This window comes from Lutra lutra, chromosome 5 (genome assembly GCF_902655055.1).
Source record: "Lutra lutra chromosome 5, mLutLut1.2, whole genome shotgun sequence".
NCBI lineage: Eukaryota > Metazoa > Chordata > Mammalia > Carnivora > Mustelidae > Lutra > Lutra lutra.
The window spans coordinates 60,212,472-60,226,659 of NC_062282.1; the positions used below are offsets into that span (position 1 = coordinate 60,212,472).

Consider the following 14,188-nt stretch of genomic DNA (forward strand, 5'->3'; position numbering starts at 1 on the left):
TGATCTCTCTCCGTCAAATAAATAAATAAAATCTTTAAAAAAAAAAAAAAGCACCTGAGCTTTAAAAAAAAAAAAAAAAAAGTTTCTCAAAAGTTGTTAGGAAAGTTTAGGAGAAAGTTCACCTGAAGCTCAAGTGGTTTAATTATTCATCGCCACTCCCCCTTTTTAAACATTGCATACACCTATACCATGGAAGCTTGGTGTTTTCCCTTAAGAAATCTTTGAATATCAAGTCCATTGTGCTTTTTACCCTTGTAAAGAGAACCTTAAACCTGTGGTATTCCAATATCACCTTCATGATTCTTGCCATGTCTGCATACCAGATGAATAATGTTCACTTAATATCTCAGTTGGCTCCCTTTTTAGTAAACTGAAGTAATTTATAGCATGCCATGTAATTCCAACAATTTCCAATTCTCCAACACTGACCAGATACCCTGTAATTCAATTCAATTCTACCACTGACTCCCCAGAGTCCGTTTAGGATTCTACAGGTTTAAGAACTCAAAACTACCAGATTGCCCTCACTTCAGATGCCAGTTGCCAGTCTTGGGTCCCCAGGCTACCCACACTTCTGTCCAAACATAGTATAAAATCAGGGTTTCATCATTCCCCTCCACCTCCACCTCAGGTCTCCTAATTCTTTAGAACAACTCACAGAGCTCTGCAAAGAGGTCTACTTATGGTTACTGTTTTACTATAAAGGCTACAAAGCAGGGGTGCCTGAGTGGCTCAGTCGGTTAAATGTCTGCCTTTGGCTCAGGTCATGATCCCCAGGGGCTCTCTGCTTAGCGGGGAGTCTGCTTCTCTTTCTCCTTGTCCCTCTCCCCCTGCTTATGCAATGCAGGAACAGCCAAATGGAAGAGATACACAGGTAAGGGAACTAGGCTGGGGTGAGCACAGAGCTTCCGTGCCTTCTCTCAGCATGCCACTTTTCCTGCACAGAGATATGTTCACCATCTGGGAAGCTCTTTGAACCTTACTGATGGAGAGTTTTAATCAAAGTTTCATTACATAGGAATGAGTGATGAAATCTTTGGTCATTGGTGATTGAGCTCCTTGAAGGGGAAGGGTGAAGGGGGTGGGGCTTAAAGTTCCAACTTTCTAACCACGTGATAGGTTCCTCTGGCATCCTGCTCCCCATCCAGAAGCTGAGGAGGGGGCCTCCAAGAGTCATAAACTCAGGTATGGTCAAAAGGGACTCGTTATGAATAAGAAAAGAGGCTCTTACCACTCAGGAAGTTCCAAGGGCTTTAGGAGCTCTGTGCCAAGAACGGGGGACAAAGAACAAATACATATTATTATTATTATATATTTATTTAATATTATATATGTTTAAAAATACTATATTATTATTGTTGTTGTTCATTATTATTCCACATGCTTTCCCAAATGGATAGCCAAAAGTGCTTGACATGATTAGAAAAACATTATTTAAATAAATACAGTGAAAACAAGACAATGTTATTAAATGTTTGCTATATAGTACCTGTCAAAAGCTCTGCACTCAAGACTTCTCTCTCCCTGTTAAAAAAAGGAATTGAAAGAGGAGTTAAAGACACATCACAACGAAACTGCACCTTTCTCCTTCCTTTCTACAGAAGGATGGAAGGAGAATCACCATATGGGTCTATGTTATTTAATGTTGGGTCTTTGTATCACCAAAAGCCATTCTGTCCCATAGGTTGTACATGTCACACGTGGGGGAACACTGCCCTAGAAATAGGCCTTTATCACCAGAAAAATGGCCCTGGTTCCCAGCCCTTGAGGGCTTGAGCTCTGGGACCTGCATTATAGCAGCTTTCATGGCATTTCTGCTCAAGAAGTATCTTTTCTGATGAGAGTCAGAGATAACCCTTGCTTTAACCAAGACGTGACTGGGATTATTACTTTCATTTCTGGAAGTCTCTGTGGCCCAGCAGGAAGAATTATGTGAACGATGGAGACTACCGCCCAATCCCTTGGCAGCTGTGTAGGGGCCAGGAGAGATGCTCTCACCACGGCCCCTGAACATGCTCGACTGACTTTGGCACAGTTTGCCACACAGATGCCCACACACCCTCTGCCCAGGTGACTGTGCCTTGTTTTTTGTCTTGTAGGCCAGCAAAAAGGAGCGGTTCATGCAGGTGCAGTCCATGATGTACGACCTGATGGAGTGGCGATCCCAGCTCCTCTCGGGAACTCTGCCCAAAGACGAACTGAAGGAACTGAAGCAAAAAGTCACATCCAAAATCGACTATGGCAACAAGTAAGACTTTCTTTCCTCAGAAAAGATGCTCTCTTCTCCTACCTGCCTCCCTTCTTCCCTGTCTCCCTCCAGAGAAACTTGGTTTCATTTTTAGATGTGCGTTTGCCACTTTCTATTTGAGAGAAAAGTGTTACCAACGCAGTGCTTGTGTGCCTTTCTCATCACCCTTGTGGGACCTAGGGACATGCAAGTGGAGGAAGGGCTTGCTTATGCAGTGGTTATTACTGGCTGAGAGATTTAGGACACTCATTTAACCTACTTCCGAGGGGCTGAGGAGCACAGTCATGCTGGTTCACTTTTGGCTTAGTTGTCATTTTATTCCTGCACTTAACAAAACTCTCCCTTATATCGCAGCGTGAGACTTAATGTCCCTTCCCCCATCCTAAATTATCCAAGCCACGTGCCATCAACTAAACTCATATGCATGGTTACAGAAGTGTTTCCTCAAAAGGGAAGAAGCAGAAAGTGGTTGGAGTTTGAATGCTTTGAAGAGAGTATGAGAAAATTTTTTGAGGCAGGACAACCCACTGATAATAATAGTAGTGAATAACATTACAAGTAACACTTAATCTGAGCTTATTATGTACCAAGCTTGATGTCATGTGTTTCTTTTTTAATTCTTATAATAGCTTTATAGGGCAGACAGTTTTATTATCCACACTTGTTTCCAGATGAAGAAACTGAGGCCCTTATAGAGGTCAAGCAATTTGTCCAGAATCACATAGCTAATAATGGCAGAACCAGAATTTAGACCAAATCAATCTGACTCCAGAGTCCAGAGGACTGCCACTATGCTACCTGGATGCATTTGAGAACTGTAAAGGCCTCCCCTCCCTCCTGCTTATTTGAGTGACCTCTAAATCCTACTCATTTGCTCATTCATCCCAACAACAAACATGTACCAAACACTTATGATTGGTCTGATACCTTGCTAGCTGTTGAAGCTATAGAAATAAAAGTTCCTGTCTGCTAAGGAACCACATTCTGGTTAGGAGTGATCTACAAGCAAAATGATGATATGTATTGTGGTAAGCTTGATGGCTTATGAAATAAGAGTACTCTTAATTTAACTTGGAGAAGGAGGTCAGGGAAGGCTTCCTGACAGAGGTAACCCTGAGAGGAATTTTAAGTGAAAGATGAAGTATTAAGGGCGGGCGGGGGAGAGTGGGGAAGGAAGGTAGGAGTGCATGAGAGTATGGCAGGTTTAGAAGGTTGTGAAGTGCATCAGAAGCCTGGGCCATAAGACCAAACGGGAAAGTAGAAAGAGCCCACTTAGTGGGACAAGAAGGAAATTTCCTAGCAACCAGGCTTTCTTGCCTATGTCATATGTACCAGGAAGAAAATCCATAGGCACTAGGAAAGTCAACGTGTCCAGCTTACAGCTGCTTCCCATGTCAGGAGCACAGTCCCTCTGCTGGTTCCCCGGCTGGCAGCTGGCAAGCATGTCCAAATCTGCTTATACTGCATGTGATCCCAAAGGGACAGGAAGGGTTTGCCACCCAGCTGCCGCCGCCACTGGTGCGCTGACATCGTTAGCTGAGTACAGTCACGGCTGGGAGTGTGAATATCGAGGGAGTTTTGCTGCTTTGCAGTAATGGCATCTGTGACCTTCAGATGTGGTTTCTTCACAGGGATCCTAAGAAAAAAGGCCAAGGATGGAAGAAATGGTCACTGCTCATAGGAAGTCTTCTCTGATTTTCCTCTACCTACCCCTGCTGTGTTAGGTGCCCTTGCAGGTCCCATGTCCCCTCTGCAGTAATCACCTTGTTAGTGGCCTGTCTCCCCTGCTGTGATGGGAACTCTGTAAACAGTGGCCATATAATCCATCTCTCTGTGTCGGGAATAAGGTCTGCATATGGGAGGTGGTCAGTGAATGGTAGCTGGATGAGTACGTGAATGGTGCTGATGGGAAAATGAGGAGGAGAGGGTCATGCCCAAGTCGGCTGTGCCTGTGCAGCATTGTCTGGGCCAGCCCTATGCTTTCAGTTTTAGTCACTTCCCCAAAGGGAAAGAGGCATTGTTGGAAATGGCGGCCCTGAACTAGGGGGCTCCTTGCTTCTTGCCTCGTTTCCTTGATGATTTCCCTGCAAGGGAAGGAGATCTGGTCACCTTCATTTATCGCTGGCCTGTATGTTTGGAGCTCAGAGCTCTAATATAGGGTGGGTGGCTTTCTGAGAACCAGAAGGCCAGACCGAGGGGCGGAGCGTCAGGAGCTGTATGAGGGGCACGGCTCACACTGTGAGAGTCAGGGAATTTAGTGCCGGAGGACTGAGCAGAATCAGCTTATTTCTCCCATCATTCACTTTGTCCTTTCATTCAGACATCAAACTTTTGTTGAGCACCTGCTAGGCCTTGAGGACACAGATATTTACAAAATATAGCTTCTATGTTAACACTAAAAAGCAAGCAAGGAGAACTAATAATAACTCACCGAGTGGTGACTATCTACCAGGCGCTGTTTTAAGCACTTTCTGGACATTAATTCGGCTAAATCTCATGACAACTCGATAAGGTAGGTAAGAGCTATTATCACCCCTCTTTCTCAGGCGAGTGAACTGAGGATCACAGAGTCATTAGGCCATTTTGTCCCAGATGTCTGAAATTTGCACCAAGTAGCTTGGTTCCAGAGTTCAAGTGCTTAACTAGTACTGCATTCTATTGCCTCTGAGGACAATGGTAGATTAAGATGAGAGACAGAGAAGTAAACAGAATGCTGAGCAGAAAGCCATGCCTTTCCCAAGAGTAGGAAGCATGGAAAGAGAGTCGGGGAGGGAAGGAGGTGGCTGACACTAACAGGCTGGAATCTAACAGGACTAGTGGGAATTATTAGGTAATCAAGAAGGAGAGAAGGGTGAGAGAGTGATAGAGAGAGAGAGAATGTGGGAGGAGCTCAGAGATTAACAGGAACATGGAGGGGAAGACACACAGGGGGCCGGAACCTTGAGGGCCTAAGTGCCAAATAAAGGAGTTTGAATTTGTCCAGAGGATGACCATGAGCCACAGAAGGAGCCATTTCTGTTTTCATTACCACTAAATTTTTTTGTTTTGTTTTGTTTTTGAAAAATGCTTATGGTGGAGACTTCCCCAAACCCTTGTTTTGGGTTCACTTTATTGCCTTCCTGAACAGAAGAGAACAGTGTGGGACTACCTCTGAGGAAAAAATGTAAAAATGCTCATTTCTGCAAAGAAAATGGTTTGCTGTTCAGTTGGGAGACAGCCTCTCCTGACCCTGAGTTATGGGAATTCTGGCAGTCCTGGCCTGTGACTACTAAAGCTTCTAAAAATTCCACATGAGACTAGTAATGGGCAAGCTACTTGGTCTCCAAGGAGTGAGGAATCCTCAAATGACTCCTCCAAATCCCAAGATAGCTGGACCCTAAAGAACGTTTTATTCATACATTTTAGAACCGTAATCCACTCTGATAGATTTTGAAGAGAAAGAGCTAGAGAGATCTTGGCATTAAATTATGTATTGGCTATGCTCCATCTTTTCTGAGGTCATGCGAGTCTCTGTGCTGCATTAGTTGAAAGCATTTATCCTCCTTTAGCATCACCCGTTCGGCAGCATGGCCAGGCAACATTGTGAGTCCTATCTAGTTGGAAGTTAATTTCTTAATGAATGTGGGCAAAAGGGTGAACCTTGACTCCCTTCTGTTTGCATTTAGATGAGACGAGAGATGTGCTTCTCTATCTGGTTCTCAAACAAGACATGGAAACTTAGTCTCCTTCATTTGTCCATGCTGCCCTTCCGCAGTCAGTACTCAGGAATGGTGCCTAAGTAGGGTCACTGATGGCCTTCTCAGTCTTCATCAGCCCACTTTCCCCTATCTTCTTTGTATGGACAGCTGAGGTCCTCCGTCCCAACATCAAGTGCAAAAGCAGCTTTAAATCCAGGCATCTGCAAACCTACCCTTGGTGCCCTAATCCAATACTGCTCCTAAGTGCCTCCCATGTAGTAAGTATACCAGAGAGGTTAAGAGTGCAGACCAGGATGTCATATTGTTTTTTTTAAAGATTTTATTTATTTATTTGACAGACAGAGATCACAAGTAGGCAGAGAGGCAGGCAGAGAGAGAGGAGGAAGCAGGCTCCCTGCTGAGTAGAGAGCCCGATGTGAGACTCCATCCCAGGACCCTGAGATCATGACCTGAGCTGAAGGCAGAGGCTTAAGCCACTGAGCCACCCAGGTGCCCCTATTTTTTTAACTATGTATGTGACCTTGAGCAAATTAATTAGCCCCCATATCTTTGGTCTTTTCCCATTTGTAAAATGGGGCTATTAATAGTATGTAAAGTACATTATATACATAAAACATTTAACATATGTGAGCTCACTGCAAGTGCTATGTGTTTGCTGTTATTAAACATCACTGATGCCAACCAGAATGACAGATGCAGCTGAAACAAATCAATACCAAGCAGGGGAAAGCTTATGGCCTGGAAGTCAAAGAGCTAAAGAGCAAGCTATGGATAACAAGCAATATATCTGAGATGTCCCCCCAACAACTATGTTCAAAATGTTGTTGAACACATTCTTCTGCTATATATGTGATATGATATGATATGATATGATATGATATGATATGATATCGTAAAACAACTTAAAATAAGGTACATGTCTCCTTTGACCCCTCTACCTGTCTTGGTCGCAGGGTCCTACTCTTCCTTGCAGATACCCCTGTTGGTAGTATTGGTGGTTTGGTGCTTTTTGTCCAGACCCTTCTCCTCTTTCTTGTCATTCATGTGCATGCACCCCGACAATATTTATGACTTGGTTTATTTGTTTATATAAACCTAGTGTATGCATTTTTCCATACTTCATTTTTTTCACTGAGATGTATCATTGAACATACTAAAGCTATATCATATTTGTTAAGCACTGCTACATGGAATTGCATTACAGGTCACAGTTTATTTCACTATTCTCCCTTTGACCGACATTGTGGTTTTTTCAACAGTTTGCTGAGGTAAGCAATGCTGTAACACACATCCTCATTCAAATGTGGATGTTTCTCTAGATTTAGTATTGCAGAAAATATACATCTTAAGAAAATATACACTGCCATAGTGCCACCCAAAGAGGCTGAACTGCACCAGTACGCCTCAGAGCTGTGTGCAAGGCAGTTGGTGTAGAGCTGTTCTGTGGAAGTCTATAATTCTCAGACATCAGCTGAACTTTCTGGTCATAAACTTCTCACCAACATCTTAAAGGCTTAAGCTTCCCCAGATTTATCCTTACCCTTTGTTTTTGCTTTTCAGAATTCTTGAGCTCGATCTGATTGTCAGAGATGATGATGGAAATATCTTGGACCCCGATAATACCAGTGTCATCAGCTTGTTCCATGCACACGAGGAAGCAACTGATAAGATCACAGAGCGCATCAAGGAAGAAATGGTGAGCTTTGTAAGATAGGCTTTAGCAGTCATACAGCAGTCATGTAGCACATCATAAACTTCAAATAATAGGCTAACTAACCAGACTCCATATTATTCAAGGAGACATCTGTCCTATTACCTGAGATGATCAGTAACCACGTGCATTTTATTGTGTTTTTGTACGTGGGTCTGTAATTCATTCTGCATCCATCCCACAGGTAGTTTAATGCAAGGCAAGTTTCCTGTTCTTATGGAGATTTTATATTCCAGAGAGGGGAAAAGAAGAAAGGCAATAAGAAGTAAATAAATAAATGCACAGATTAATGCCAGATGGTGTTAAGTCTCTACAAGGTAATAAGCTAGGGTTATATGAATCAGAGTGAATCAGGAGCTATTTTAAAAGGGACTATCAAGAAAGGCCTCTCTCAGAAAAGACATCTGAGTTGGCACTTGAATAATTCGAAGTCACCAGGCCTGGGAAGATCTAGGGACAAAGTGTTGTAGGCAGAGGGAACAGCAAGTGAAAAGGCCCTGAAGTAAGACTGTGTTCTGAATGTTCCAGAAGTAGAAAGGCGAGTGTGAATGGGGCCTGATGAGCAGTAGGAAAGTGTAAGCGAGGATTTGGAGAGGTAGGGAGCAGGAGCCAGCTTTCACAGGGCCTGCGGGCTCACAGAAAAGAGTTAAGATATTATCCCAAGTGTGGAAAAGCAACAAAAGACTTCAAGGAAACAAAAAATTTTTTTCGAGGTTAACGCAGTCTGACTTATGATTTAAAAAATCATTTTAGCCACTGTGTATTAGTTGCAAACAACTTTAATTTTAGTTTCATTAAGATAATTTCACACAAAATTAATTCACTCAGTCTACTGAATCTTACTAAAATATAGTGTTGAGTCAACTCTATCATAATCACAGTATCAACAGTTGTGTCACCCTGAAAGTCTTTTTGAGTTCCCTCGTTGTCGATCCCCTTTCCCAGTCTCCAAGCCTAGGCAATTCCTAATTTGTTTTCTGTGATTACACTTTTGTCTCTTCTAGAGTTTCATATAAATGAAATCATATGGTTTTTGTGTATGAGTTATTTTACTCAGCATGGTGTTTTTAGGTTCATGTTGTGTATATATATATATATTTTTTTTCTTTTTTATTGTTGAGTTGCTGTATCATCAACTACTTGCCCATTGTTGGACTTGTGGGTTGTTTCCACCAGGGACTATATAAATAATACTGCTATGAACATTTGCAAACATACGTGCAGACACATATTTTCATTATTTCCAAGTAATACCTGACAATAGGGTTGCTGGATCCTATGATTCATGTATGTTCAACACTTTAAGAGACTGCTGTACTATTTCCCAAAAGGGCTGTACAATTTTGCCTTCCCATCAGCCATATATGAGAGTTCCATTAGCTCTGCATTCTTTCAACGCTTGCTCAGTCTTGCCAATCTCTCAACTTAAGCCATTCTAGTGGTTGTATCTTATTGTGGTTTTAATTTGCATATCTCTGAATGACTAGTGATGTTGAGTATTATCTATCTCTTCATGTGCTTACTGGCTATGCCATTTGCATCTTTTTTGTGTGTGTGTGAAGTATCTGTTCAAATATTTTACCCATTTTAATTGGTTTTTTTTTCACTGAGTTGTAGGAACTCTTTTGTGTTCTAAATAAAATTGTATATTTGTATATTCTAAATATGAATTCCTTATAAGATACATGTTTTGTGAATATGCTTTCCCAGTCTGTGCCTAACCTTTTCATTTTCTTTAATGCATTTTTAAAAAAGCAGAAGTTTTTAGTTTTGATGAAGTCTATTTAAACATTTTTTTTTTCTTTTTATGGTTTGTGCTTTTTATGACACTAACTTTATGAGGAAGGCCGGGTCAAACAGTGGTATTTCCCAAAATGAGGAAATCAAGGCCAAAAGAGTCAAAGTGACTTGGCTCAGATGACAGAAACTTTTGCTGGTAGACCTGGATATAACGCAGGAATCTTCAGACTTGAATCCCAAGTGCTACTGGGCTGATTTTCTCCACCTTTCTCCTTTCTTCCCTCCAACTCTTAGTCAAAAGACCAGCCAGATTATGGAATGTATTCCCGGATCTCCTCCTCCCCCACCCATAGCCTCTATGTCTTTGTGAGGAACTTTGTGTGCCGAATTGGGGAAGATGCTGAGCTCTTCATGTCTCTCTATGATCCCAACAAACAAACGGTCATAAGGTAGGTGTGTTCAATATTGTCTGACTTGTCTATATATGAGACGTTGGAATTAGCAGAGCACAGAGCATCTTTTTTTTTTTTAATTCCCATCATCACTTGTGGAGAAATTCCCACTTGGAAGAGAAATAGAGCCTGAAAATATGGAAGAAACTTATTGTAGGAAATGTAAGTCAGGTTGAAATATTATTTACCAACAAATTTTTCCCATAGTGCGGTTGTGGTTGCATTGGTTTTGTAAATAGGTTTTTGATACTGGAAAACAATAAAAAAATGAGATTAATATAGCTAGTATTGGATAGACTAAAAATACCTACTCTTAAAATAGGAGGTGGGTAGGGGTGCCAAGGTGGCTCAGTTGTTAAGCATCTGCCTTTGGCTCAGGTCATGATCCCAGGTCCTGGGATAGATCCCTCCATTGGGCTCCCTGCTCAGTGGGGAACCTGCTTTTCCCTCTCTCTCTGCCTCTCCCCCTGCTTGTGCTCTCTCTCTCTCTCTGTTGGGCAAATAAATAAATAAAATCATAAAAAAAAAGAAGTAAATGGTGAGAACTTCATTTCCTCCAGGGTGATATCCAGGCTAAGAATGTGGACTCTGATACCTGCCTGAGTTCATATCCTGGCTGTGCCATTTACTCTTTCTTAACCCTCGGCAAGTTGCTCATCTTTCTAAGCCCGAGTTGTCCATTTGCAAAATGTTAGCACCACACTCACAGGATCATTTTTTTCAGATTTAATGAGAAAAAGCAGGTGAAGCACAGGGCTTGACCACAGTGCTCCAAGCGGCAGTGACTATTATTATTACTACTTTAACTGATTGCGCTTGAGAATAGAGAAAGTAAGGGAACTTCTGGGTGCCTCAGCTTGAGGAAGTAAGAAAACTTTTTGAGAATCTCCAGGGAAAAGACTTTGGTACAACTCCAGTTCTGACTACTGGGCCCCTGGCTTCTGCTTGTGGCTTAGACCATCATTCCAGGTGGTGACCCTGCCAGTCTCCTCCGTGGGGTTTTGGGCCAACATATGGCCGCATATTTGAAGTGCCATATCTGAAGTCCCAGTTGACATATTAGAATGCATCTGGGGTATAATCTCTCTGCCTTTATGGAGAAAGTGTTTTCTCCCTAGCTTGGCTGTTATGATGATTAAATGAGATCACATATTGTCACTACTGAATAGCAGTATTTTGGAAAATAATGGCTTTTCTGGAAAAATTTGTGAAACATGGAGGGGCTTTCCATCTAAGAGGACTGAACTGAGGTCTGTGCATGATCTCATTTAATTCTCATTAGTCCATGACATTTGGGTGGGAGAATGAGGCCCAGAAAGTTCAAGTGACTGGTTCAAAGTCATATGTATTTATTAATGGGAGAGCTAAGATTTCTAATCAGATCCATCTATCTGATTCCAAAGGCAAGATAATTCCCACTTTATTTTATTTTTTTTAAAGATTTATTTATTTTAGGGAGAGAGAGAGAGGGAGAAAGAGAGAGAGAGCATGAGTGGGAAGAGTAGAGGGAGAAGGAGAGAGAATCTCAGGTGATTCTGAGCCTGATGCAGGGCTCAATCTCATGACTCTGAGATCATGACCTGAGCTGAAACCAAGAATTGGATGCCTAACAGACTGGACCACCCGGTGCCCCTAGTTCCCACTTTAGTGTGTATGTCACCAAGGAAAGGGTTGTATTGAATATCCTAAATTGTTCTCATCAGGGTTTCAGCACTGTCATGGTGGATAGCTATTCTTTATAGCAAATCTAAATCTCTACTATTAAAAGGCCAGCCCAATTCACCTGGCTGGGCTTCAGTGAACACTGCAGGTGAATGTTCCTGTCCCCTTTGAACACACCTGAAATGGTGTGTGTGCCATACGCCCCTTGCCAAGGTACCTGTGACAAAGATCCTAAAAGCACTCATTGGACCCTTCCTGCCTCTCAGAAAACATGATGCTTCATGATCGAATTGACAGGAGTGCCTGGCCTGCTGGCCCATCTAAGTGATGGATGACCTGAACTAGCTCTGTGGAAAGAGGCAATGGATCAGTGACATGGCAGCTCTGTTCCCTGATGTGCCACACCAGATGATATGCTCAATGGGGCATGGCTGAGTGATGCCTCTGAGAGCACCAGAAATACAGGGAAGCCCTCAGGAATCTGAGAGATGAGGAAGAGGGGGAACAAAAGGGGCAAAAACCAAAAAAGGGGGGCAGGGGAAGTAGAAAACAAAGAAAGATGAGAAGAGGCATGATACAAGAGAGGGACAGGGGAACTTGGAAGCACTGCCTAAGTCATTCTGAGTCTAGATAGCTGTTCTTCCCCTAAGAAATCAGTCTCATCCACTCCTGCCTAGCCAGGGTTGACATACAATGGCGAGACAAGGCATTTCTTGCCAAAACCAAGTGAGGGCATTTTCAATGTGGCCCAAATGTGGACTTGTGAAATTTGGCTGAGACTGAGCTTTCATTGTTGGGATGAATCATGGTCTGATTCCAGTGGATGCCTGAAGAGATCTGGTTTGGGAAATTTACAGTAAATTTCTGTAGGACCAAAAAGAAGCAGCCTAGACATCAGGTAGTGACAAGGCTCATTTCCAAAAAAAAAAAAAAAAAAAAAAAAAAAAGCTTAAGGAGATGTTGGGATGGTCCTCCCCTTCCACAAAGGAGAGAAGTAAGAGAGTGCCACGTACAGCAGGTCTCACCTATCTTGGTGCCAGGTGGACCTTTGTATTTACCATCCAGGTCTTTCTGGGCAGGGATGGATAAAGCCACTTCAGCCCTCTAAATTGCTTTTCTTATTTATGATTACATTTCCCCTAGGAGAAAATTTCTGGTGCCTAATATTTAGACCTAATAGGCTGGTCCTCTACTAGGCATCTTACATGTGATCAAAGGTCCTGGGAAAGACCCAGGTATTTCACCATGACATTCTGGAAATAACCAATGGGAAATAATTTTATATATATATATATATATATATATATTTTTTTTTTTTTTTTAATGGAGCTTTAGAGGTTTCTTAGTTTGCTGAAAATTCCGCTAAAATTTTTAGAACTTATTAAAAAAAAAGAAGAAGAGGGGCACCTGGGTGACTTGGTCGATTTTGTGTCCAACTCATAATTTCAGCTCAGGTCATGATTTCGGGGTTATGGGGATCAAGTCTCAGGTTAGGTTTTGCACTCAGCCGAGTCTGCTTGTCCCTCTCCCTCCTCCTCTAACTCCTCTTCCAGCATGTATGTATTCTCTCTCTCTCTCTCAAGTGAATAAATTAAATCTTTTTAAAAAAATAAAAAAAGCGGGAGGGCACCTGGGTGGCTCAGTGGGTTAAGCCTCTGCCTTCGGCTCAGGTCATGATCCCAGGGTCTGGGGATTGAGCCCTGTATCAGGCTCTCTGCTCAGCAGGGAGCCTGTTTCTCTCTTTCTCTCTGCCTGCCTCACTGCCTACTTGTGATCTGTCTGTCAAATAAATAAATAAAATCTTTAAAAAAAATTTAAAAGAAGGAAGAAAAGCTACTTTTAACCTAAAAAAAAAAAAGAGATTTATTTCTTTTATTTTAGAGAAAGAGTGTATGCGTGCATGCAAGCTGGGGGAGGAGCAGAGGGAGACAGACTATTTTCAAGCAGACTTCCAGCTAAGCATGGAGCCCCATGCTGGGCTCTATCCCAGGACCCTGAGATCATGACCTGAGTGGAAATCAAGAGTTGGTCAATTAACTAACTGAGCCACCCAGGCGCCCCAGAAAAGCTACAATTAACTTGATTGAATTTTAACCAGTGGTTAATCCAGAACTGTGTTCATTTTGTTTTCAGTTCCCTTCCCCTTTGAACTTGCTCAGACTACTCTCGTTAGTCTTCTGGGAATGAGTAGAGAGAGTAGCAAATGGACAAATGGGAGAGAACAAATCTCTTAAAATACAGCAATTCCCCTTAATTTGGATAAATTCTTGTTATGCTTTTTTGGGATGACTTGGTTTTTGAGCTTTATTTTGTTTTTATACTAATTCAAGATAATAGGCATTTGTTTAACACCCAACAATATATGCTCCTATATGGCATGGCAAATGTTATGACTCAACTCAGCAAACTCTCAAGTTTCTCTTATGTTAAAGAAGCACTAGACTTCTCAATTTTCTCAGTGTGACTGGACTGACTAGTATGAACTTCACAAGGTGGTGTATGTTTGCTAGAAGATGTAAGAGGTAAATGATCATAGGTCAGAACTGTGTGACTGCCCCTCATAAAATCCTTCAGTGGATAGCCATTCCTTCTAGGATCAAGTCAAAATCCTTGGATGGCTTACAAGACCTCTCTAAGTTTTCTCTTACCACTTTCCCCTTGGATCTGTTTTTTAGAT

At 42.1% G+C, this 14,188-nt stretch overlaps 1 protein-coding gene across 1 annotated transcript in view; it reads left to right on the forward strand.

The window, feature by feature from the left end:
* DOCK2 (dedicator of cytokinesis 2) overlaps nt 1-14,188 on the forward strand; it is a 411,678-nt gene that overhangs the window by 42,691 nt on the left and 354,799 nt on the right. The window contains exons 6-8 of the mRNA XM_047729407.1: nt 2,100-2,248; nt 7,507-7,642; nt 9,692-9,846. Coding sequence (XP_047585363.1) covers nt 2,100-2,248; nt 7,507-7,642; nt 9,692-9,846 — 440 coding nt within the window. The remainder of the gene's footprint in view (nt 1-2,099; nt 2,249-7,506; nt 7,643-9,691; nt 9,847-14,188) is intronic.